Genomic DNA, 25,109 nt, shown 5'->3' on the forward strand with positions numbered 1-25,109 from the left:
AATGGTGTAGCACCGGCGATCGACTTCACCATCAACGGAACTACATACCGCATGGGTTACTATCTCGCCGATGGTATCTACCCAAGGTGGTCGACGTTCGTGAAGACGCTCCACAACCCGCATGACCCGAGACGGGTTCTTTTTGCGCAGCGTCAAGAGTCAGCGCGGAAGGACGTCGAAAGAGCCTTCGGGGTCCTTCAAGCTCGATTCAACATTGTGAAGGCCCCAGCTCGGCTGTGGTACGTGAATAATATCGCCGACATCATGTTCACGTGTATTATATTACACAACATGATTATAGCCGACGAAGGGCCGAGGGCGGCTAGCTTCTACGACGAGGACGAAGCCGGAAGCTCAACAGCGAGGTCTCCCCCACGCCGAGGCGAGCATACGACGGTTGGCCAGAGGATCGAGACAAGACACACAATGCGCGATACTCGAATCCACAATCAACTACAAGAAGACCTAATCAACCACATGTGGTCGAAATTCGGCAACGAGTAGTGGTTTTTTTAATTTTTAGGATTTTAATTATGTAATTTTTAATTTTTAGGATTTTAATTATGTAATTTTTCATTTTTAGGATTTTAATTATGTAATGTTTAATTTTATTTGTCATTTGTAATATTTATTGTGGTTTTTAAATGAATTTTAATATTATGGAAATATTATTGTTTAATTGAATTTTAAATTACTTGTGCTCGTCCTTGCGGAAGAGCACAGTTGTGGGTGTTGTACTCTTGCCAGAGAGCAGGCATGAATAGTACCGCTCGGGCCCACAACAGTGCCGTTGGCAAGAGCACGGTTGTGGATGCTCTGAGTCTCAAATCCAAAAAACCACACAAATAAACTGTTTATGTTTTATTCCACCAATAAATAAAGGAGATATGGGGAGCCACTCCACATCTTGGGAAAATGAGTCATGGAAAAGACATTGAACCAAATATTTTACATTTACAAATCAAAATTCATTAAATATCACTGTATTGCAACTATGTTGTATAGTAGTATGCCAATTTTTGAACAAATCGTGAACAAAGCTAATAATAGTGTGTCCTAATTATTGAACAAATCGTTTGGTAAAGCTATGATGGGATATCCAATATAGAAGGATGTGAATTCCGATTTTCACGCAACTTTATAGCATTGCATGAATTTCTTCTGAAATTTTCAAGTATAGCGTAGCATATCATTGTCACTGTTTCAATTGAGTAGTTATATTTTGTTGCTAGCTATACAATATTCTCTCTATATCCATATACTATAAAAAGAAGTTAACTACAACTACAGTATTCCTATTTAATATCCAATGGTTACATACTTCACATTGATTACCCATTGATAATGTTAATTATCACATGAATTGACATATGTGAATTGAGTTAAGTTAACGATAAAAAAATTTAAAAAACATGTAAATTTAAAAAAAAACGTAAATTAATAGTAATAAATTTTAAGGAGTTTTATTTCAGCTTGTATTTCATTTTTTAGTTATTAAAATTTTATATCTAATGATGAAGCAATTTGTGTCGAATACATTGGAAGATCCAACCAAATACTCATATCATGCAGATTTATCAAAATTTAAACTATTTTCTAAGGGTTAACATTGACAAGAGCTTTAATTAAATAAAAATTTCCTGAGATTAATCAACAGAAAATCATACAGTAAGGAGCTGATTTGTGCAGAGATTCATGGACAGAATACAAAAAAAGAACAGCCCAAAAATTGTTACAGATAGGGTGATGAATATCACTACAGATGGTATGCAATGTTTTCGAAAGAATAATTAGATTACCTTTGCCCAAACGAAGCATTGATGAATCAATGATCTATCTCACTGAGGCTTAGCTTTGGCTGGTTGATGTGAATTCCACTGCAACAGCATCAAAATAATTGATGTTCCTGAAGAAAAGAGAGTGCGATAAGTGAACTCGTGCAAACAGGCGTCAATATCCTGTTTGCATGGTGAAAATGAAAAATATCGGACTTAGAATACATGAATGTGCCTGTGATGTTGGCATCCACCCAGAAAACAAGACTGGACTATCGACAGTTTTTCGTCTAACAATGCTGAAACCTCAAAGATAATCATAGATAATTTATTTGTTACTAAAAGTTATAAGAAGCTCTCTATAAGATTAATAGGAGTAGGCAATGGCATTCTGAAGTCTGTCTGAGTTTCAAATAAGAATGAAAGACGAGTTGACAACAACCACGACTGCATATCCTAATCACATCTGAACCATCATGCCTCTGGTATTGCCAATTAAAATAAATCCAAAATACTTCATATAGTGCCCCGTGTGATAGGCATGTTATGGATTTCATATGGAACTAAATATAAACAAAGGCAATAGGAAAGCAATGGCATGCTCTCTAAATATAAATCTTGATTTTCAGTTAACAATATTTATCAACAGGGGCTTTACCAGCAAAGATGCCAACAGTTGTCAGATTTCCAATAGCCATTGTGTGGTAAATCAGGTACTCCGACAGGAAATGGCCGAACGCATAGATGAAGGATAGAAATGTGGCCAAATACAGAGGCTTGTTATCGAGGTTGAACGCACAGAGATAGCAAAGAGTGCAAGTCAGCAATGTCCAAACTCCAAACGTGCGCCCATGAACTTCAGTCACTACAATGCCATAGAAAAGATGTCAAAGTTACGATAATAGATGATATCAAAACACAATTGTAGGAAAAATCAATTTTAGGAATCTTGTCTTAAATGCCAACAATGGTAGAAAAAGCATACGCATATGAACAGATACATGTATCCCCACATAGTCTTTAGGTCTGCACACAACTCACCCATCTGTTATTTCTAAACTTGGTTACTAAATGACATAACATGAGTAGTTAAACATTACTTCATGTTGATCAAAATCAATGAAATGTAACAAAACTTGAATCTTAGAGGAAATAAAGCCACGCCTTGAAAAGGACGGTCATGGTTTAGGAGAACTCCCTATTTTGGTTACATAGACAAGTAGTTGTAATCCGTTTGTGGGCAAAAAGGGAGTTAAGGCCATCCACAACGCTGTTCCTATACCGTTCCTATACCGTTCCTTAAACCACTATTTGAGGGTCCCACTGTACTTTTTTACTCCATTCCTTAACTAAGGAACGGAACCTGCAACCCTCCGTTCCTTAACCGTTCCTTAACCGTTCCTTAAATTACTATTCATTCAATTTCATTTTTTTTATTTCCAACCCAATTCGATTTAAATAAACACACTTCATTAAAATTAAAATAACATTACAACTTAAAATTCAAAAAAATAGAAAAAGACATAATTAAAATCCTAAAAAAATAAAAAATGACATAATTTAAAATACAATTTTATAGAGACAACCAAGAATGAGTTTGTCCCACATCGAAAGTGGAACATAAAACATTCAAGGATGTCTCTATAAAATAGAGACAACCAAGAATGAGTTTGTCCCAAATCGAAAGTGGAACATAAAACATTCAAGGATGTCTCTATAAAATAGAGATAACCAAGAATGAGTTTGTCCCACATCGAAAGTGGAACATAAAACATTCAAGGATGTCTCTATAAAATAGAGACAACCAAGAATGAGTTTGTCCCACATCGAAAGTGGAACATAAAACATTCAAGGATGTCTCTATAAAATAGAGATAACCAAGAATGAGTTTGTCCCACATCGAAAGTGGAACATAAAACATTCGAGGATGTCTCTATAAAATAGAGACAACCAAGAATGAGTTTCATAAATTCGCAAGCCCATCAAATATATATGGGCTAATACGAATTTCTAGTATTCATTTATTTGTAAAAATTGTTTTTAAATATAAAAAATAATTTTTATAAATAAAAATATTTTTTTAAAAATTCATTTTTAAAAAAAAAAATGAATTTATTGCGTCAGCATGACGTGTCCCACTCGCGGGCCGGCGAGTGGGAAGCACGCACGAAGCGGGGAGCGCCACGTCGCCCCAGCGCGTGGCGGCACAAGCCGTGCCGCGTTCCGTGCCGTCGGCACGCGGAACGGAATGGGTGCGGAATGGTGCGCCGCAACGCGTTCCGCGGCGAAACCGTTCCGGCGGAACGGCACGCGGAACGCCGGCGGCACGCGTTGCGGGTGCCCTAACTGGTGATGGAAACACAAATTAACACGAAACCATTCCGTATCTCTGGAATGTCTTCATAGGATTTATTCTATCGAATATCACACGGACCTGATCTTGAATTAGTTCATTGAAGATTATCTTTTCACAAATGTGTGTGGATTCCAAATTTTCAAAGAAATGTTCTCCCTCTGTTTACGTATAAGGAAATAAATTGATATTAACTCAAAATAAATAGAAAACCACAAAAACCAGATATTACTCTCTCAAAAACAAAAATTACTAAAACCTTGTTCAGCAATACTTATACTCAAATTTAGATCCAATATCCTAAACTCTAAATCTGATATGACCAACTGCCAATAGCGGTAATTCCAATTGCAATCCTCAGCTAAAATTGAAAAACAAAATACTGATAAAAACTGAATCCCAAATCTCCACCATTGTATCTTACACAGATTTATTCACAATAAAATCGCTACAAAAAATCATGAAAGTGCGATCTAGAAATAACACGATCCTTTTAATTATGAACAATGTAGCATGTATAGAATAGGAGGAATACCACGACAACTTCATATCTACTTAAATAAAATCAAATCGAATCCAATTAGCAAACAATAGTGAGCGCTGTGAATTTCCATTGATCAATGATTTGATCGATTGCATTAATCACTGATGAATAATGGAAAAGCAAGGAAGGAAGCATACTGGTGGTTTTGGAGTAAACGGCGAGGCGAAGAGCCCATATATCGAAGAATCCGAACCACACCGAAACTAATCGGAGACTGCCCACGAGCATCAGCCACCACCCTAGTAACTTCATCTCTCTCTCAGCTGCTTTTTAGAGTGAGAGAGTGATGTATGTGATTCACAGAAAAAACACACACCAGCCACCGCAGTGCATCAAACGGCGTCGTCCTGTTTTGTTTCTTCCGCAATTTCCACTAAGGCCATCCGCAATAGCGCCTAGCGAACCGCCTAGCTGAGCGCCGGGGCTAGGCGGTGAGCTAGGCGGTCCACTGCAACCGCCTAGCCAATTTCGGAATAAAAAACCGCCTAGATCCGCTCGGCGATTTCGGGGCGCTGGGCGATCCGCTCGGCGCTATTGCAGCGTCCGGATCGCCTAGCTGATTTTTTATTTTTTTTATTTTCGAAACACTATATATACGAGTTTTGCACGTCATTTTCATTCCCACCACTTGTTTTAACGAGTACTCTCTCTATCTTAATTTCTGTACAAAGTCAACACCGAGAAATGAGTACCGAGAAATGGTGGGGATATTGATGAGTACGATCGTATAATGAACAAAGCGCTAGAGGCCTATACGAATCGTGAGATTGATCGATGGATGCAGAGGGCCTTGCAGCCGGCAGTACCTCACCCTCGCCCAGTTGTCCACCGCCGAGAAGTGATTGATCGTGATCACGTAGCTGCACATTAGCGCCTATACGAAGACTACTTCGCACAAGAGCCGCGGTTCAACCCCAACCATTTCAGGCGCCCGTTTTAGGATGAGCAGGGCCCTGTTTATGCGTATTGTTAACGCTTTGGAACATCGATATCTGTATTTCCGCTTCAGGCACGATGCGGCTGGCAGACCCGACCACACACCTTTTCAAAAGTGCACTGCGGCAATCCGGCAGTTGGCCTACGGAGGCGCGGCAGACATGTGGGACGAGTACCTCCACGTCGGTGAGACGACTGCCCTTGAATGTATGAAGTATTTTTGTCTGGGCGTGATTGAAATATTCAGTGATCAGTACCTTCGAAGCCCTACCCCCGAAGACTGCCATGATCTTTTGCGGATGCACGGGGAACAACATGGGTTCCCGGGGATGTTAGGCAGCATAGATTGTATGCATTGAGAGTGAAAGAACTGTCCCGCTTCTTGGAAGGGGTTCTACACGATCGGCTACAAGGGAAAGAATCTCACGGTGATCCTCGAGGCCATAGCTGATTACCGGTTGTGGATTTGGCATGCATATTTTGGGATAGCCGGTTCGAACAACGACCTCAACGTCCTCAACTCGTCGCCACTTTTCAACGAGCAGTGCCAGGGTGTCGGTCCAGCCATCAGTTTTGTCGCCAACGACAACCGGCATGATATGTGCTGCTACTTGGCGGACGGGATATACTCTAGGTGGCCCGTCTTTGTGAAGACGGACCGATGCGCATCAGATGAGAGGAATGCCTACTTTGCGGCACGACAGGAGTCGGCGCGCAAGGACGTGGAGCGCGCATTTGGTGTGCTCCAGGAGTCGGCGCGCAAGGACGTTTTGTGGCATGTCGGCTGCATTGCTGATATAATGTACGCATGTATTATCATGCACAACATGATTGTTGAAGATGAAGGTGTACAATTGACTGATTGGGCCAACGGCGATAATGAAGCCGGTCCAAGCCACGGCGTGGCCGCCCCCAACGTACGGAGTGGGGTACCTCACGATGAAGCCGACCGCCTCCAAGCACATGCCGACATGCGCCAAACGGAGGCTCATATTCGACTCCAAAAGGATTTAATTGAAGAGTTATGGGTGCAGAGGACTGCACGGCGTTAGTTTTTTTTAATTATGTAATTTTTTTAATTAATGTACATTTTAAATTTTAATAATATTATTGAATTTTCTCGTATCTGTGTCATAAATTTAATTCCGTATTTTATGTGATTGTTAATTATTTGTTTTATATAATTTTGAGTGATGTGGCTAGGCTATGACTAGACTATGGTTGGGATATTTGCTTGTTTTGATTATGTGGCAGGTGAATTTTTAGTGTTGATGATATGACAGGAGAAGTTTGTGGCTAGGCTATGACTGAGCTATTGTTGGACTATTTCTATCGTGGATGGCCTGAGCAAAGAATTTGAAAGCATCCTTTATTTTTCAAAAAAACAAATAAACAAAGCCTTACTATATTAATAACCACAATTCAAAACTTTTACAAGTTTAACTAAACGCGAACAAAAGTAAAAAATCTAAAAAGTTCTTAGAAGTCCAAAATATATTTGTTTAATTCATATATGCATATATGATTAGAAATATTGAAATAAAATGTTTAAAACATTTTTGTACATTAAATATACTTTGATTTAAAGAAAAATTAAAAATACTAATTAATCTGAACTGAATTGAAAATGGTAAAAAGACATGGATTTGATTTACTCTATCAGTCTATCTAGTGACTTGACTTAACTTTCATATTTAGTATAAATATCCTTTTATAGCGTAATAATCCAAAATTAAGACCAAATCATTATTCTTAGATTTTTAAAATGAGTGGAGGTGATTAAATCTTACGAATTTCAGCAAATAGTAGACAAAATATGTAAGATCATCATTCTGTTATTATATCATATTTTTTGTATTTTTTATATCAATATAGTTTATTACGAATATCAAATACAATGACATTAGTATTTCAACACAAGTACACGAAAATGTCAACGCAGTTTTATTGAGACATGCATTACATTGAGAATTTTTATGTATTTGATAAAAAAAATCTGTTTATCAATATATACGAAAATTGAAATAAAAATCATCAAATTTCATCACCCGAACGTCATTGGAACATATGCAATTGAGATCTCGTTAGATACCTTATAAAATTACCTTTAATTTGATATATTTTTATGGAAAAAATCATTTAAATTGAGAGAGTTATGTAAATTTAATATTTTATGATAATTTTAATAAGAGAGAATTGACATTAATACCATTTAATTTTATTCAATTATTTAAATTTAAAATATAATCCACTTGCTATTATATCAACCACTAGATCTCCTAATCTAATGGTTAAAAATTGGTCTTAGTTTTGGATTGCAAATTAGTGAACCACTGATCACATATTTTCACCAATACTTATCTCATTAGTGGAATGTAGTGCCTATTACCATTTATAAAATCAGGGGTGGATCCATTTAGAGGGAATAAGGGGCAATTTCCCTACCTTGAATATAATTAGTTTATACTAATTTGTTAATAAATGTGTAAAATCTTGTAATTTCCTTTATAAATGCTCCACCTCAAATTACTATAATTTCTTCATGTATTTATTTTTGCCTCGGTTAAATAGAATTCCTGGCTCTGTTCCTATATAGAATATTCTAAATGCGACTTTTAAAGTGGAATAGATTAAAATGGAAAATTGGGATTGTTAGAGTGGAATGGAAGAAATATGTGATGGGATAATGCATATGTGGCCTGGAAATATTTAATAGGCAGGGCGTGATGAGATAATGCATATGTGGCCTATAAACTGCTGAGAAAATGAGACCCCAAGTCAAAAATACGAATTTGTAAATAAAAGTATTGTTAATGCTAACAACAAATAATAGTACAATCGTTATTCTATTGGTTCATAGCTGAATTGCAAAGACACTTTCCCTCAATCATTCAGTTTGAGATGGATGATGAACTCATACGAGACGGATGTCTTGACGAGTATTCTTCAATTACAGATTTCAAGCAGAATTTGGGTGAAGAGCCTTTGATACATGAGGAATTCGCAGGAGGATGGGTTTTGTATGAGAATGAGAAAGAGAAAGAGAAAGAGAAACTATCAAGCCAACTCAAAATCATATCTCTGCTCAGAATAATTACATCGTCAAGCTATGGGATGGTGGCGCACTCCCATTGTTTGATGCAATTTTGGACAGTGGAAGGGAGCCATCACTACCTCTCTTGTTCACACCACCCTTTTTATGTTGGAAGTCTACACAAGGGATTATGTAGGCTGAGGAAGCTATGTATCGATCAGCAGTATGTTGCCGGAGGAGGAGATGACGAGCAGCAGCTTGGAGGCGTGGGACGGGTGTATCGGAACATGCTACCCGAATCCACACAGGATCTGAGTCTATACTCCACCCATGAATTTCCGATGCGGGATGAAGCTGCTCGCTGCGGTTTCAGAGCTTACATCGCACTGCCTCTATTTGATTCCACCCACCCAAATCAATTCTACGGTGTGTTGGAGATCTTTCTAGGATGTAATTATGTTCATATGATGAGACATTTACTATCTCTGCTGGGTGGAGAACTGCAGGTACCTTTAATTATAAGATTTGCCAACTGAGTCGTCATTTATAACATGTTAATTCATTACTCTAACTAAACGGGCATACATCAGTCAGCAGGGTTGAGATCCAATCACAAGCCCACTATTGCAAATATAATGGTAAACATAGTGGTGTTCGATTAAATATGAACTATTTCAGCCTTTTGCCTCTGTAGTTTCTCATTTCGTAACCTTAATTTATGCAGAGGCGACCTGGAAGTGATATATCAGAGGTACTTGAATTGGCTATGGAGACAATCCCGCGAATATATCTGGCACTAGTTTGGATCCCTTGTAACAAGCAATGTTCTAACATCTCCACCAACTTACGCTGCATGGAGATGGTATCCTTCATAGATTCTCAAACTAAGATATTAAATTCGGGGATAGATATCGATGCTGATATGCGTGTCTATCTTCTAGCTTGTGAATATCACAATCTTCAAATAGATCTTCGCAGGTGCCATTCAACTTTACGTGGTCTCACTATATCTGAAAATTCGATGGCTCACTATGCCCAACGGGCTAGGATGTCCCATTGTATTGCAGTTTCTCATCAGAGCAATGACAATAACTTGGACTACGTCATTCAATTTTTTCTTCGACCAAAGTATACACGCGATGATCATTCTCTACGCTTGCTGTTAAGGCTACTGAAGATCAATCTCAAGAGTGTGAGTGTAATGTTTGTATCTGGAAAATCACTTCTCGAGGAATATGAAAGGCCTGATGCAACTGAATGCGAGTCAATCGATAGTTTCAGTTTGATCAAGTCTAACAAGCAAAACCTTTTGGAGTTGGACATGACAACATACTTGAAGACGGTCGACTCATGTTGCCTAAAACCTTCCTCTGCGGGTACAGACAAAGGATGGGTTTTTTGCTTGCCAGCTGAACAAAGCGTATGCGAAGAACATGTTGAAAGTAACTCGTCGTTGGTCAAGGAGAAGATGGAAGGTTTAATGGGAAAAATAGCAAAAAAATCTTGGAAACACAATAATTGGATAGTCCAATTTTGGGCGCCCAAAATGGAGAATGATAGGTGTTGTCTGAAAACTTCAGATCAACCTTATGCTGTTGGCTGTCTTGCAGAGGGTGTAGCTTCCTTTAGGAAACATTGTATGGAAAATTACTATTTTGTTGACGACAAAGCCAAACAAGATGAACTCGGACCCCCTGGACGTGTCTTCAGATTCAAACATCCTGAAATTAGCCCCGACCTCTTCTACTACACTAGAGAAGAATTTCCAAAGAGAAACTTTGCTATGGTTTGTGGCAATCGAGGATACTTGGCTTTACCCGTATTTGGGAATAAAGTTAAAGGATGTTACAAGATTGTGGGTGTGCTAGAGTTCCTAGGATTTTGTCATTCTGACCTTCCACTCATCGAAAAACTAATGAAGGTACAATCTCTTGCCATTTTTGACTTGTTATTATATAAAATCGTTGTGAAAACAATATACCTGTCAATACAGGCAACAAGACTACGCTCGCACATAAACTATTGTCGGGGATTCTTAGCAAATGAACCTGTCAGTGTATGCTTTAATACAATTTTAGCTTTGCAAATCTGTCACCAACATGCTTGCATGCATGCATGTCTTTATTCGAGTTAATTTGTTTTATTTGAATCAGATTTTCAATGGTGCGGGAAAAGCTTTGAGAGAAATCCGTAATGTCCTTAAATTAACCAACGTCATTCCCCAACTCTATATGGCAAATGTTTGGGTCCCTACGGGAGACTGTGGTAGTACTCCTAATAGTAATAGGAGTTGCATGGAGCTGAAATTGTCTACTCGTTATTTGTTGGAATCTATGGCTAATCACCGGATTCATGTTCAAGCCAGAAAAGGGATGATTGGGATGGTATTGGCATCTGAAAACAAATCATGTTTTTGTCCAACTTTAAGTGAGTTTAGCATAGTTGACAACCCCATGTCACACTATGACATGAGGGATCGACGTGATGTTTGTTTTGCAATTTGTTTGCAAAGTTCAGATACCGGCAACCTTGTTTATGTTATGGAGTTCTTTCTCTACCAAGGTCCTGCAACACATATGTGTGTTGGGTCCTTCTTGAGCCTTCTATTGCCAATACTACTGCATAAATTAAGATCATTTAAGCTGGCATGTGGAAAGCAACTAGGAGAAGAACTGGTGGTTGAAGTTATTGAATTTTCTGATGCAAACAAGCTTGATTCCTCTGAATTAGAGCATGCATGTGTGTATCCAGTCATATTTAAAAGTGTGCAGTACAATCAAAAGGGGTGCCATCTCACTGAAGTACAACAACCGAATGCGTATCATCATATGGAAGAAGAACAACACGCAGAAGAATGCAATGAAGAAGAACAACATGCAGAAGAAAGGGCCGTTGGTAATTCACATTTCAGTGCACCAAAAAGAGAGAAGAGAAAAAAGCTAAAAGATGTTGACGCTGAGGTTCTCAAATCACATTATGGGAAGAAGCTAAAAGATGTTGCAAAAGAGGTTGGTGGTAAGTATATAGTACTATAAACAGTGGTTGAGTCTGTTGTGAAACTAAATGTTTATTATCTACTTACATGATGTGTATTAACTTGTTCTTACAGTCAGTAAGTCAACATTTAAGCGCGCATGCAGGGAACTTGACATTCCGAGGTGGGAAAATAATATAAAACAAAAGAAAAATTCATCCATTGTTGAGCAAGACATGTTGCCATCAAGCAGCAACCTTGATCCATTGGATAATGTGACACAAATAAACACAGGAAAGGTGATTGTAAAGGTGAAGTATAAAGAAGATATAATAAAATTTGAGTTGTCTCTGTCATCATTAGGATTGGCAAAGCTTAGTGAAGAAGTGGCGAAGAGACTGAAAGAAGTGGCGAAGAGACTAAATCTGGAGATGGGTAGTTTCAATTTGAAATACATGGATGAAGATGGTGATGAGATTTTAATATGCAACGATGATGATTTGCAACTCTGTCCAAAGACTAGAACGACAAAAGGCGAGACACTCATCCAACTGTTGGTTCGATGACAATACTAGCTCCACTTTTTTCTTTCAATTCATTTATGAACAAGCGCCTTTGTAAGTTTCTGGACTGATTTGGCTTACACATTATGCTCTGTCAAAACTTTGTTTGTATCTCTCTCTTCATAGGATCTTGAAACGATTATCTTTAAACATATGTGTGTCAGTTTCTGATCTTCAAATAAATGTTCTTCCTCCTATGCTATACATGCTGCATTGTTCATAATTAAAGGGATAGTGTTATTTCTTGATCGCACTTTCATGATTTTTGGTAGCGATTTTATTGTGAATATATCTGTGTAAAATATAATGGTGGAGATTTGGGACTCTGTTTTATTAGTATTTTGTTTTCGAATTTTAGCTGAGGATTGCACTTGGAATTATATGTTGTTGGCTATATCTGATTTAGAGTTAAGCATAGTGGATCTACATTTAAACTATACGTAATGATATACAAAGGTTTTGTTAATTTTTCCTTTTAAAGTTTATGCAAAATTTGAGAGAGCAATATCTGGTTTTTGTGGTTTCCTATTTCTTTTGAGGTGATAGCAATTTATATCCTGAAATTCAACAGAGGGAGAACACTTTATTTGAAGATTTGGTATCCACACATGTGTAAAGAGATGAACTTATTAAAGATCTGGTCGAGTAGAAGACTGTAGAATAGATCCTCTGAGGAGATTCATGAGCTATTAAATGGTTTCGTGTTTCCATCACCAGTTAGTTCGCCTTTGTTCCCACAAACGGTTTACAACTACTTGTCTATGTAACCAAAATAGGCTGAGTTCTCCTAAACCATGGCCGTCTGTTTAACAGCGTAGCTTTATTTCCTGTAAGATTCAAGTTCTGTTAGATTTCATTGCTTTTGATCAATCTCAAGTTATGCTTAACTACACATGTTATGACATTGAGCAACCAAGTTTAAAAATAAAAGATGAGTGAGTTGTATGTATACCTAAAGACTATGTGAATACATGCATCTTTTCATATGTATATATATTTTCTTTACCATTGCTGGCATTTAAAACAAGATTCTGTTACTTGATTTTTCCTACAATTGTGTTTTGATCATCTTTTCTATGGCATTGTAGTGACTGAAGTTCATGGGCGCACGCTTGGAGTTTGGACATTGCTACTTGCACTCTTTGCTATCTCTGTGCGTTCAACCTCGATAACAAGCCTCTGTATTTGGCCACATTTCTATCCTTTATCTATGCGTTCAGCTATTTCCTGTCGGGATATCTGATTTACCACACAACTGTTGGCTTCTTTGCTGGTAAAGCCCCTGCTGTTAACTGAAAATGAAGATGTATCATCACTCTTGTTTAGAAACCATGCCATTGCTTTCCTATTGCCTTTGTTTATATTTAGTTCAATATGAAACATGCCTATCACACGGAGCACTATAACAAGTATTTTGGATTTATTTAAATTGGCAAAACCAGAGGCATGATGGTTCATATGTGATTTGGAACTCTTCTTGACAAACAACATAGTCCTCTTTAATTATAATTTCCTCCAAATTTTTAATCGTGTACAAGATTTCCAGTTTAAACAGTTGCATTCTATACGTAGCACTATTTTTTCATACAAATAAATACTCAACGCAAGAAATTGACAAACAACAAAGTAGCACTATATACTGTTGAAATTGAATGAATATTGATATGTAAATGTAAAATATTTGTTGGGGCAGTATACACGTTTGGTTCAATGTCTTTTCCACAACTCATTTTCCCAAGATGTGGAGACCACAAAAACAAGATATTGCTCTCTCAAATCATGCATAAACTTTCAAATATAAAAATTGCTTATATGCTTCGAAAGATTAAATAAAATGTTTTAAACATTTTTGTATAGTAGTAGTAGTATTAAATTTACTAATACTATGATTTAAAAAAAGGAATCTATTGGGCTTAATAAAGCCCAATGCTAAAAAGACAAGGAGTTGTTGTACTCTGTCTGGCCCATAAAGGAACGAAAATTTATGGAATAAATAGCTGGCAAAAGTTAACGAATATAAAATCTTAGGTTTACAAAATATTTAGAGAAAATAAAAAAATACACAAGGTCAATTTCCCAAAAATTTTCCTAGGATAAATTAGTGCAAAGAATATTTTCGGTTCGGTAGATTTATTAATATATTCACTCCGTCCCCAAATAATATGCACTTTGAATTCAGCATGAATTTTAATACAAAATTGGTAAAGTAAGAGAGCCGTAGAGAGAAAAAGTAATTAAAGTATTGTTAGTAGGGAATAGGTCTCACCTCGTTAGAGATAAAAGAATTTTCAAATTAAAAAATGCATATTTTTTTGTTACAGACTAAAAAGGAAAGAGTTCTTGTGGAACGGAGGGGAGTATATAACATTGGAATAGGCTACACATTATATTTGTCAGTATCAATTCTTGAAATGACAATAACAATATAGTGTTATCAACATGTACAAGAATTCTATTTGGGAACCATTTCATTTCCTCCGGTCCTACAAGTTCAATATGAATGTCACTTTGCATCAGACAAAGAAAAACAATTTAATTAAATTTTGTAAATTATTCAATTAAAGCAAGGACAATATGATAGTTGACTGATAAGTATGGATTTAAAAATTCAACTCCCACCCAATTGTTTAAAGCATTACAGCTATCTTCCATTTGGAGTTAACAGTTTCTAATTGTCTAATTCATTATTCATTATTTGCATAGTTAAACAGGCCTCAGTTTAAAAAATTATGCTCGCCAATCCATCATTGGATACTACTACGATCCCTTATTTAATCCTATTGTAAGATTCCAGATTTGCTCTCACAAATTTTTGTTTGGAGTATTCAAATAAATTACTAATATACACTCGTTTGAGACCAATTTTTTATTCACATTTTCTCCAGATATTTACAAAATTATTATTCATGACCCACCATTTTTCACTTCAACACACTATACCTAATAAAAAGGGCATTCCACTCCACTTGCAATATAATTTGCCTAATATTTTTACTATTTCGACATGTGTTCTTTTTGTCTCTTAGACTAAAATCAGCATCATATATTATGTAATTTAATATAAATCGGAGGACAAAAAAAGAATCCAAAGCTCAAGACTACTACCGTCACAAAACTATTGACATTTAAAATTAGGAAAAAGTTAATTTTAAAAATTTATTCTAATCTATTGACATCTCCCAACTAACAAGAATACACCAACTCATGCCAAAATACAAAGTTGCTTGATTTCCATCGAATTGAAATCTTGCAGATCCCAAGTTGAGTAAAACCAAAACTGTTTTTCACAATGCAAATCCATACCAAAAACACATAGCCAAAGAGACCCACAACAACTTAAAATCTACAATCAAGATTCATCAAAGATGAATATCATTAACCTAACTAAAACTAACAAAACATTGTATGATGAGTTATCATACAAATTCGAAGAAACAAGAATGGCAAGAAAAAAGCCTCACACTAAACAAAAAACACAGCGGGCCTTCCTTTCCTTACCTCCCCCTTTCTATACATTTCTCCTACTCTTCTTGGTTAGTCCTAAACAAATTCCCACCATAACCAGTCAAAACAGCATATCTTGCGGCGGCGGAGGGCACAGCTCCTTCCTCAGCTTCTGAGAGAAAAGCCTGCAAGCATCCCTGCTCAAGTCCAATGCCGCCGACAGCGCCACAAACGCCGCCGCATCCTCCGTGCAGCTCACTTGCTGCACCCCCACCTCCACCAGTGGAGGTGCCCCCGCCTTCTTCCCGCTTCCCCCCTCCCCTTCCACCGTGGCCAACATCACAAACCCTCGGTACATACAGTAAGGCCACAGCCCGTAACCGAAGTCGCCGCTGCTGCGGGGGCTGCAGCCGGGCGACGTTGCGGTGCTTTTCGGTGTCGAGGCGTTGGAACCATTTCCGTTTCCGTTCAAATCTATCACGAATTTCCCTCCCTTGCTGCAGCTGAGGTTGGACTCGGCTAGGACGATGCCGGAGGAGGCCGAGTCAGGAATCAGCTCGAACCGGTAGCCGAGCCCGTCGGCGGAGCCGCGCTCGCGCCACGCCTCGAGGCGGCCCCATGGCTTCAGCGTCCCGTCACCTGGGCGTAGGATGAGCCAGCAGCCGGGGTTGGAGCGGCTCACGCGGTCTGAACCGGGGGAGGCGACGAACGGGGTCACCATAGAGGCGACTGCGACCGGTGAACCGGAGAGATCGTGGACGGTGATGGACCATCCTTTTCTTTCTTTACCAGGCCTTTCTCTTTCACTGCCAAACGAACTCAACCAACCTCTTGCACCACTACAACTAGCCTCTAATGGCACTGACCTATCAATCAACACCATAATCTACTGTTAATTTAATCATATATACATTCTAAATCATCAAGTACATATCGAATTAGGGATTTCTGGAGATGAATGCGTGAATCGGGGGATTTTCTACAGGCAACGGCAGAAATACTTTCTAGACTATTTGAATAGAGAGATATCAGAAACAACTTTTTTATAACCCTAGATTTGAAATTATTCAATTCAACCACAGAATTTCGATAATTAGGGCAGAGAAAGTTAAATTCGAATGAAATTCGCGAGCAAATTATTCACCTGGAGCGTTGATTCCGGTCAGCTGCGCGTAAACTGAACTTGCAGGTGAAAACAGGCTGCCGAGTATTGCCGCGAATTTGGAAAACCTGCGGGCTGCATTCGGGAGATCCGTCGAACTGGAACACGAATCTCGGATCGGGCTCGGCCCGAACGTCAAGGTGAAACTGCGCAGCCTTCTTCGTCTTCTTCCCCATACTAATCCACCCGTTATGGAATACCGCCGCCCTAGATTCCGCAGCTACCAAATCCAGCGGCACGGATATTGTCCCCAGCAGCCTCCCGGAGCTGAGTCCGCACGTGGCGCCGCCGCGGCCGGAGTATACCGAGATTTTGAGCTGCGGCGTCTTCGAGGTGGAGAAGAGAGAGGATTTTCCGGTGAGCCTGTCGAGATCTGTTTTCGTGAGGTGGAATGTGGCCGCCGGAGACTGAGAGGCGGCGTCGGGGAAGGTGCTGTTCTCCGGCGGAATGTAGGAGACGACTGCGGTCTGGACGGGGAGGTTTTGAGCTTGATTTTGCAGAAACACGGCGAGGAGGAGGGGTGGACGGCGGCGCGAGCAGGCTTGACAGCGACAGGGAACTTGAGCGCCAAATGCCCCACCGTCAATCTGACGAAAGGGCAGGGATCCATGGATCCAGCTGATGTGAATGTGTGTGGAATTAGCTGATTCAAGGAGGAGGAGCTAGGGCAATGGCGGCAGAGGAGGAAAAAGAGTTTGTAGCAGTCTTCTTCATCGCCGTGGGGTTGGAGGTAAGGATGACAGCTGTTGACAGCCTTGATTTCATCAGTTTTTTACTGTGGCGACAATTACGAATCTACCCCTTATCCGCTTATGTGACGATTTTGCCCCTGTCATTTTTTTTTGTATTTTTGACATTAATTAGAGCTTGAAATTCCATTTAATCAAAATCTAGTTAAGTCTATTCCTTTTTGAAATTTTTGGAAAAACATAGATATGAAATGACTGAAACAGATAAGGAATTGTTGATAGAAGAATACTAGTGTTTTTCTTCACTTATAGTAATAGCATATCATTAATATGGTTCAAAGGATCTTCAATTAGATGGCTTAGATTTTAACAATACGATTTGCATTATGTTATTGAAAGTATTGCATTACATGGGTGAATTTGTCCACTACCAAAAAAATCTGTCAAATTATATATATGGAAATACCTATAATTAAGGCGTAATGAAATAGGTTGGGGCATATAATGTATAACGAGGTTATTGTATACTTAATAACATTATTAATCAAGAACTTAATGTCATATCTATTGAAAATTATAAAAAAAATCAATAATTACCTTGTTAAGATATAATTATCTACAAAAAAAATAGGATTTAGAGAGAACTTATCAGTTTTGAAATTTCGTGTTCAATGTCTTACATTTCATAGTAGTACAATTTTCAAATATAAGTTCACTATATTTTTCTGAAAAATTTACTGGAGTATCATTTTTTTATAAATTCATATTCCATTTCCACCTTGTTTTTATCTCTTATTCGATTGTTGAAATTCTCTTTCATATATATGCTCATTATTATGGCTGAGTCGATACAATATGTTGTATCATACTCCCTTCCTCCTATTAAATATGCAACATTTGGTAATCGGTACGTGATTTTATACAGTGTTGTTTTGTGAGTTAATAAAGAGAGATGAAAAAGTAGAGATAAAGTTATTTCCATTTTAGGAAACGTTCCATTTAAATTGGACCAGCCAAAAAAGAAAACGCTTCATTTTTTATGGGACAGATGGAGTATATCATATCGAAAATATCGGTATAAAAGAATTTCATACCGTTATCTTATCAAAAGTTTCGGTATACCAAACTTTCGGTATGGATAATATCAATACCGTTACCGTATCGATATTACCAAAGTTCGGTACGATATACTTATGTATCATACAATTTCATATACCTGTATACCGAAAAATATAATTTCAATACGCATTGATTTATAATATATTTCGGTAACGGTATATACCGATAATTCAATACGATTGATTTTCAATATATTTCGGTATACCAATGATATCGATATATTTCGAATATTTGGAGTGTGTTTGCCTTGGATAAGAATTGTATACAACTGATGTGGAAACAATCGTGATTAATTGAACCTTAGCTCACATGTGTGATGGGTCCAAACTCTAAACTATAATGTCAAAAAATCATTTCCCATTGTCTAATCACTAGTATTAGTAATAAATTGCTTAGTTTCTTAAGTGAGTTATATTGAAATTAAATGGCATTTAGCGGGCTTTCAGGTCCGTTTCCCAAATTAATTTCCTATTAATAAAACTTTAGCTCTTGTATTGAAACCTCACATCATCTCGAAAAATTCAATTCCATCAATAAATAACCATAATATGCACAAGTTCAAAGTACATAAGTACATAACTACACCATTCGGAATTTGAAATATTTATAGTCAGTTTACTTAATAGAGATAATACATAGTATCCGTTAAATTTTAATCTTATCAATATTGTCCGATTGAATCGATAAAGTCTGACGGTTAACCGCGGAACAAGGTCACGTAGGACTAGTCTTGGCTTTCGAATCTTAGTCTTTCCTTGTGCCGAACTTAATATGGGGTCAATTCAATATCGAGTATCTCGGGATAAGTTAATCTTGAACTACTCTAGCCGATCCAAACTCGAAAGAATTTGGCTAACACCAACGGCCTTTGAATTGCACACATAATTAAGTTCAAAAAAGAGATGCAGTTTACACAAGAAAACATCTACATTCTATACCACACAATAAGTAAAGTATCACATCACATTAAATTTTGTAGCGACGCAATATAACAACGAGATAAAGCACCTGCCGACGATCCGCTGTCCATATACTAACAATATATATGGCTCACCGTGCATTGACAAGAACCCTACAACGAGTTACAAACTTGTCGAATATCATCACATACTGCTGAACCAGAACAGATCATTGCACCACAAGCATCATTTCTTGCCTTGATTTTTTTGGACCGCCCTCGGAGCTGCACGTAAGTTTGTCAGTGTCATAGAAACATCATGTTTAAGTGAGGAGCTACTGTAAAATGCTTCTACTTGTTCAATTACATTACTTGGTTCTTACTGAGGTTATGTTTTCTTCGACAATCAACAATATTTATGATCAATCATACGCAAATGAGTAAACCGAATGTGTCCTTTAAAAACTAACCTAACTACTAGAATTTTATACGCAACAGATCAAACTATACAACATAAAGACACCCCCAAGTGAATTTCTCAGAAAATTTCTGACTGACAATTTGGACATATATCAGATATTTAAAAATAATTCGTTTAAGACACTGACGGATATTTAAAATTTCATCACGAGGGACTATCCACTACAGATTTTCATAGTTATACACACTAATTGGCATGAATATCTAGAAATACAACATGATTTCTGATTGATGACTAATTGATCTTGAAAACATCCATGCATATGAGAAAAGTTGAACAGAGCAAGATTTTATCAAACTATGAACAAGAAATGAACTCACCTAGCCCAATTGCATCTGAACTCTTCATGATCCTCAGCCTCTTACATGTGTCAATAAACATCCTGTAAGCAAAGCAGAGTGATGCCATATTACACAAATTACTAAAAGATATCAGTATCTTTCGAAACATATTTCATGTCATTAATAGGGAAAGCATGAAACTTTATGCAAAAAATAACCAGAACAGTATCTTAGGTCTCGACAATCAAACAACCAGAATCATATTTTAGGCTTCTCCAATCAATGATCAAGAACAGTATCCATGGTATGGCTCCCTAAGCTTCGTTAAGTTCACCACAGCACAGGTTTTCATTCCCCTGATGGAAAAACTATCAACGATGTTCAGCTAATCTTACTTAGCTGAACCTACCTGACCATAGTTGTAGGAATACTCAGTAATTAAACTCTGCAGTGCTCCAGTAAGAAACTAAACGAAAAGGAAAATGCATTTCAGACCTACTTTCTGCAGTATCTTCCATAGCAATTGTAATAAACTAAAGTGCTAATGGTAGTTTATGACCACAACTTTTATTTAGTCTTTAAATGACGTCGACATTGCAATTTTTATCAATCTACGACACACAATGAGTAGAAGCACTAAAAACATTATAGTGCAAACTTCAGAAATTCATTCAAAATAACTAACCAACATGAAATATGCATCTTGTGCAATTGATTTAAAAGGTAAAAAGTCATGAAATAATGTTCAGAACTATCAAATTAAAATCATCAATATATAAGTATTAATAAAATTAGCAGATCAATGCCAATTAAACGAATAGAAACAAGGCCACTGGATCTTACTCCCATGGAACATCACCAACAAGCATCCAATCGCCATCTTTATCCTCGTAAGTTAGAACATATTCAGATCCGTTTAGCAAGTCCTTCATTTTGCTCTCACTCATCATCTCCGCCCCAGGAGCACCATGGGAACCATACTGGCCTGCATCATACAATGGCAGTGACTTTTGCTTCTAGAAAGAACTTAAATCTTTAACTAGTAAAGAATCGACCCATGCAGCAACATAACTCACCTATCGTAAAGCAGCTGAACATCTTCTCCAGAGCAGATGAGAGTCCCTGGTAGGCAGAGTAAGTTCTGAGGTCGACCTTCCTTAGGTATGGAGCACCATCCATACTCACTTTCACAAAGGATGCGCCATTTGGTGCATTACCATCTACCTCTTCATTGTTCTTTGAGGTAGTTGCCAGAGTATTCTTTCTGAACTGTCTGACAGGTGGCCAGCCAACAACTTGTGCCCTGGCATGAGACGAGTGAGTATAAGATCGCGAAATGAAATCACAAAATTCACCATCTTAAAGCCAAATTATCCAGTACTTTTCCTAACATCTGTTAGGCATCTAGTGAATACCATTAGAGACGAACCAGTAATTGCTTATAATTAGGACTTACTTGGTAGCAGGGGCACTAGCATCGTTATTTGTAGCAGCTTTGTAAACTGCTTCTTTCACCTTAGTTTGTTGGGCTGCAGAGACTTCGTTCGAGGCTTTGATACTTGGGTTCGAGGAAGGTCTAGGAGAGAGCATAGTATCAAATTCCGAAGCGAGGACATGTTTCCCCTACATGACATGTTTCGGATTTACAATACTAATCAAGGAAAAGAAAAAAAAAGGGGTAAAACGCTTCACCATTTACCTTCGAGGTTCCATTCATAGCATCAGAAAACACTCGTTTATTTCCTGTAACCAGTGACTTCAAGGGATGAAGAGGAAACAGCAGCTTCTCATCGACTGCTGTGGAACTCTCAGGACAACCCTCTGAACCCCTCCCCAGAGACAGGGATCCCGGGGGCCCAAGCCTTAGTTCTGTGGCCTTTAAGTTCAGACCACGGCCACTGTAGTCTGAGGTGCTGGATATTGCCAAGCTACCAACTGATGAACAGTCAGACAGCCCCATGTAGTTACGCTCCTTGAGTTCTGATCCATTTTGGCAGACACTTTCTAAGGAGGTTGGAGAAGCCAGCAGGGTAATGTTGCTTTGGTACTCGTCCCCACCAACACCGAGAAGAGGTGCAGACATCAAGATTTAGGATACAGTCCAGTTCTTAACTCAGTAAAGCTATGAAAACCAAACTGGTTTAAAGAAAATCTGAAAACTTGTAGAACAAAATTGTTTAGGTAGGTATCACACATATCCGGCAACCAAACTAAATGCAAGCCTTTATCAGAATTAGATTCATTCAAGCTCAAATAGACACTGAATTATGCAACACAAAACCTCTAAATCCAACCCTGGCATAACCTAAGCTCGGATTTACTTAAAATGATAGTAATTTCACAGTCTAATCCTACAATTTCAATCTATGAGACCATAGCAGAAAATTTTAGCTCTACAGTCATGCCAACACCCTCATGCATAACATAGATTAAGCAGGAAACCGAACACTTTAGAGAAATCGAACAACGAAAGCTCGCAGAGGCTATCTTATCAACTGTTAACAATTGCTTTTACTACTAGTTTCACAATTAAACGATTCAAATATATTTAAGAGCTCATTCCATGGAGATGAACTAACCGCAAAAATAAAAAATCACAACATAGACATGAAATTGGAGAAATGAGCATATTTAGCAACACGCTATAACACAAAATCCAGAAAATTTCTCCAGAAATAGTGGTATAGCAAGCAGTAACATAGTTCCATAGCTAGCAGGTGATAAAACCCCAAAAATTCAAGCAGCTCGTGTACTCAGTCGCTTCAAAAGTAAGGAATTTACCAGAAAATTAGCGGAAGAGAGGCTCGAAGTTGAGATTTGCAGAAGAAATTCGCAGAAAAACTATGGTTCTTCCATGGTTGATAGAGAGAGAAAAGTTGGTTTTGGTGTGGGAGACAGAATTAGACTCTTTGCTTAATAAATTAACAAATGTGTTTCGAAAAAAAGTGGGAATTGAGGGAAAGGTGAAATTATACAATTTTCCTAAATATGGAAAAGACAAACTTTAACATAATAATAATAATAATAATAATAATAATAATAATAATAATAAAAACTACCTTTTTATAATTGCATAACGTAATTTAATCGTAATATTAATATAAAGTCTCGTATTGATTCCATGCATATTTAGATAATGTGAAGAAAAAATGTGTGACGAAAGTGAAATGTCAGTTCGCTTTCATATATTTCATTTGTCTCACTTTAACTAAGACGTTTTTCTTGTGATATGCTTAAAATTTAAGAAAGTAGTGTTTAGTAAACTAAAGAAGATATGAAAAAAAGTAGATTAGTGAAAGTAGATAACTGAAGAAAATTTAAAATAATCGATAGATTAAAATAAACTAAATTTAAATACATTCAATTATATTCAATTGATAAAAAGAAGAATGAACTATATTAATGGTATCTGAACTTTGAGGTTTGAATTGCACATAAATGGTCAATGAACTTTAAAGATATAATGAATAGTTTATGAACTTTTTTAATCTCTCTTACATTATTTTTATTCATTTATCTAATATCTTCGCTTTTCAATTAAATTACTATACACTTTTCTTAAATCTGGCGCTGAAATACAACGTCACGGTTAACTTGGAAAAATTACACTACAACATTCATAATAATTTAGGACTACCTAATTTTTAGTTCAAATAAAGATTTTATCATTCACTTAGTTCAATGGCATATGTATTATATAAAGACTGATAAAAACAAATATAACTACTCAACATTATTAAAATCTTAAAACAAATTTATTCAGATCCCGTCATCATATTTGTACCAAACAAAACATAATTATCAAAATGATGATTCCCCCATTTTAAAAAGCATATGATAACTCTACAAAAAATAGCATATGATATTTTTTTTAATGATTAGTATAATCTACTGTATAATATGATAATAGCAAAATATGATTTGTAATGGAGCCCACAAAAATGCTGTCAGATGCTGTAACCCACTACAAAAAATACCAAAACCTAAGAGCATCCACAACCGTGCTCTTGCCAGTGGCACGGTTGTGGGCCCGGACGGTACTATTCATACCTACTCTCTGGCAAGAGCACAACACCCACAACTGTGCTCTTCCGCAAGGACGAGCACAATTAATATAAAATTCAATTAAACAAAAACATTTCCATAATATTAAAATCCATTTAAAAACCACAATAAATATTACAAATTACAAATAAAATCCTAGGCTCCGGTGTCCACCCGTAGCGCCCATCGGAGGCACCTTGATCGTCGATTGGGTATGGCCGGTAGCCACCCGGAACGCCCGAATCTTGGGTGAGAGGAGGGGCCGAATATTCCGTTTCCGGACTAGGAAACGGTTGTGAACCGAACCATTCGGGGTTCCAACCGTGGGAGCCCGAAGGGTTATCGTCTTGGCCGGACATAGTGATGTTGTAGGGTATGAGAGAATGAAGATGAAAATGGATATGAGAGAATGGAGATGAGAATGGATATTGATGAGAGTTGTGTAGTTTGATGTGAATTTTTGGGGTGAAATTGGGGGTATTTAAAGATGAAAGTGTGTATTTTTGGGTAAAAAAAATAAAAAAAATTAAAAAGGTGTAAAAAACGGTTATAAACGGATATATTTTTTTGGGGAAGTGAAATTTTTTTTATCGGTTTTTTTAATAAAAAACCGATTTTAAAAAAAAATAAAATAAAAAATGTTTAAACACAACAGCTATGCCGTTGACGAATGGGAGCGCGCCACGTGTGCGTCCGCTGGCACGGACGTGCTCGATACATCGAGCAGCGCCGTGCCATCGGCGCGAGCGCAGCGGCGGCGGATGGCGTCCGTGCCAGCGGCGCGGACGACGGTGGCGACGGACGCCACCGCT

At 37.6% G+C, this 25,109-nt stretch overlaps 3 protein-coding genes and 1 pseudogene across 9 annotated transcripts; 1 reads left to right on the plus strand and 3 right to left on the minus strand.

Moving 5' to 3' along the window:
- Nucleotides 1–1,625: 1,625 nt before the first annotated feature.
- On the minus strand, nt 1,626–5,006 carry LOC121761189 (ergosterol biosynthetic protein 28-like). Its single transcript, XM_042156798.1, has 3 exons — nt 4,810–5,006; nt 2,434–2,640; nt 1,626–1,906 (listed from the first exon to the last, which is right to left on the minus strand). Exons 1-3 carry the CDS (start codon nt 4,922–4,924, stop codon nt 1,839–1,841), a joined length of 390 nt encoding a protein of 129 aa, XP_042012732.1. The 5' UTR covers nt 4,925–5,006; the 3' UTR covers nt 1,626–1,838.
- Nucleotides 5,007–8,419: 3,413 nt separating this feature from the next.
- Nucleotides 8,420–13,608, plus strand: LOC121761188 (protein NLP6-like). 5 transcript variants are annotated; one of them, XR_006041948.1, is made up of 7 exons: nt 8,423–9,148; nt 9,233–9,280; nt 9,367–10,563; nt 10,636–10,698; nt 10,796–11,657; nt 11,752–12,233; nt 13,268–13,608. XR_006041948.1 is itself a non-coding variant. In XM_042156797.1 (6 exons), the coding sequence occupies exons 1-6, from the start codon at nt 8,510–8,512 to the stop codon at nt 11,815–11,817; spliced, it is 2,868 nt and encodes a 955-aa protein (XP_042012731.1). In that variant the 5' UTR covers nt 8,420–8,509; the 3' UTR covers nt 11,818–11,952. The 5 variants fall into 5 exon arrangements, 2 of the variants coding, with proteins under 2 accessions (XP_042012731.1, XP_042012730.1); XR_006041949.1 differs by having other exon boundaries at nt 10,636–10,692; XM_042156797.1 differs by lacking the exon at nt 13,268–13,608 and having other exon boundaries at nt 8,420–9,148; nt 10,796–11,650; nt 11,752–11,952.
- Nucleotides 13,609–15,459: 1,851 nt separating this feature from the next.
- On the minus strand, nt 15,460–17,602 carry LOC121762764 (annotated as a pseudogene).
- A 1,838-nt stretch (nt 17,603–19,440) lies between these two features.
- Nucleotides 19,441–23,177, minus strand: LOC121762902 (auxin-responsive protein IAA9-like). 3 transcript variants are annotated; one of them, XM_042158924.1, is made up of 7 exons: nt 23,035–23,177; nt 21,953–22,405; nt 21,710–21,876; nt 21,330–21,556; nt 21,097–21,238; nt 20,293–20,354; nt 19,441–19,776 (listed from the first exon to the last, which is right to left on the minus strand). In XM_042158924.1, the coding sequence occupies exons 2-7, from the start codon at nt 22,334–22,336 to the stop codon at nt 19,739–19,741; spliced, it is 1,020 nt and encodes a 339-aa protein (XP_042014858.1). In that variant the 5' UTR covers nt 22,337–22,405; nt 23,035–23,177; the 3' UTR covers nt 19,441–19,738. The 3 variants fall into 3 exon arrangements, with proteins under 3 accessions (XP_042014858.1, XP_042014859.1, XP_042014860.1); XM_042158925.1 differs by having other exon boundaries at nt 21,953–22,412; XM_042158926.1 differs by having other exon boundaries at nt 21,953–22,375; nt 23,035–23,173.
- Nucleotides 23,178–25,109: the final 1,932 nt, after the last annotated feature.

This window comes from Salvia splendens, chromosome 13, assembly GCF_004379255.2.
Source record: "Salvia splendens isolate huo1 chromosome 13, SspV2, whole genome shotgun sequence".
Taxonomy (NCBI): Eukaryota; Viridiplantae; Streptophyta; class Magnoliopsida; order Lamiales; family Lamiaceae; genus Salvia; species Salvia splendens.

Excerpts from the sequence above, each read along its gene's own strand:
- LOC121762902 (XM_042158924.1), bottom strand. The coding sequence starts at position 22,336 with ATGTCTGCACCTCTTCTCGGTGTTGGTGGGGACGAGTACCAAAGCAAC. Across the intron at positions 21,557-21,709 it reads GCTAGTGCCCCTGCTACCAA|GGCACAAGTTGTTGGCTGGC; the intron begins GTAAGTCCTAAT and ends GTCTCATGCCAG. Across the intron at positions 21,239-21,329 it reads GTTCAGCTGCTTTACGATAG|GCCAGTATGGTTCCCATGGT; the intron begins GTGAGTTATGTT and ends TGTATGATGCAG.
- LOC121761188 (XM_042156796.1), top strand. The coding sequence starts at position 8,510 with ATGGATGATGAACTCATACGAGACGGATGTCTTGACGAGTATTCTTCA. Across the intron at positions 9,149-9,232 it reads TGCTGGGTGGAGAACTGCAG|TCAGCAGGGTTGAGATCCAA; the intron begins GTACCTTTAATT and ends GGCATACATCAG. Across the intron at positions 11,658-11,751 it reads TGTTGCAAAAGAGGTTGGTG|TCAGTAAGTCAACATTTAAG; the intron begins GTAAGTATATAG and ends TTGTTCTTACAG.
- LOC121761189 (XM_042156798.1), bottom strand. The coding sequence starts at position 4,924 with ATGAAGTTACTAGGGTGGTGGCTGATGCTCGTGGGCAGTCTCCGATTA. Across the intron at positions 2,641-4,809 it reads CGTTTACTCCAAAACCACCA|TGACTGAAGTTCATGGGCGC; the intron begins GTATGCTTCCTT and ends ATGGCATTGTAG. Across the intron at positions 1,907-2,433 it reads AACTGTTGGCATCTTTGCTG|GAACATCAATTATTTTGATG; the intron begins GTAAAGCCCCTG and ends TCTTTTCTTCAG.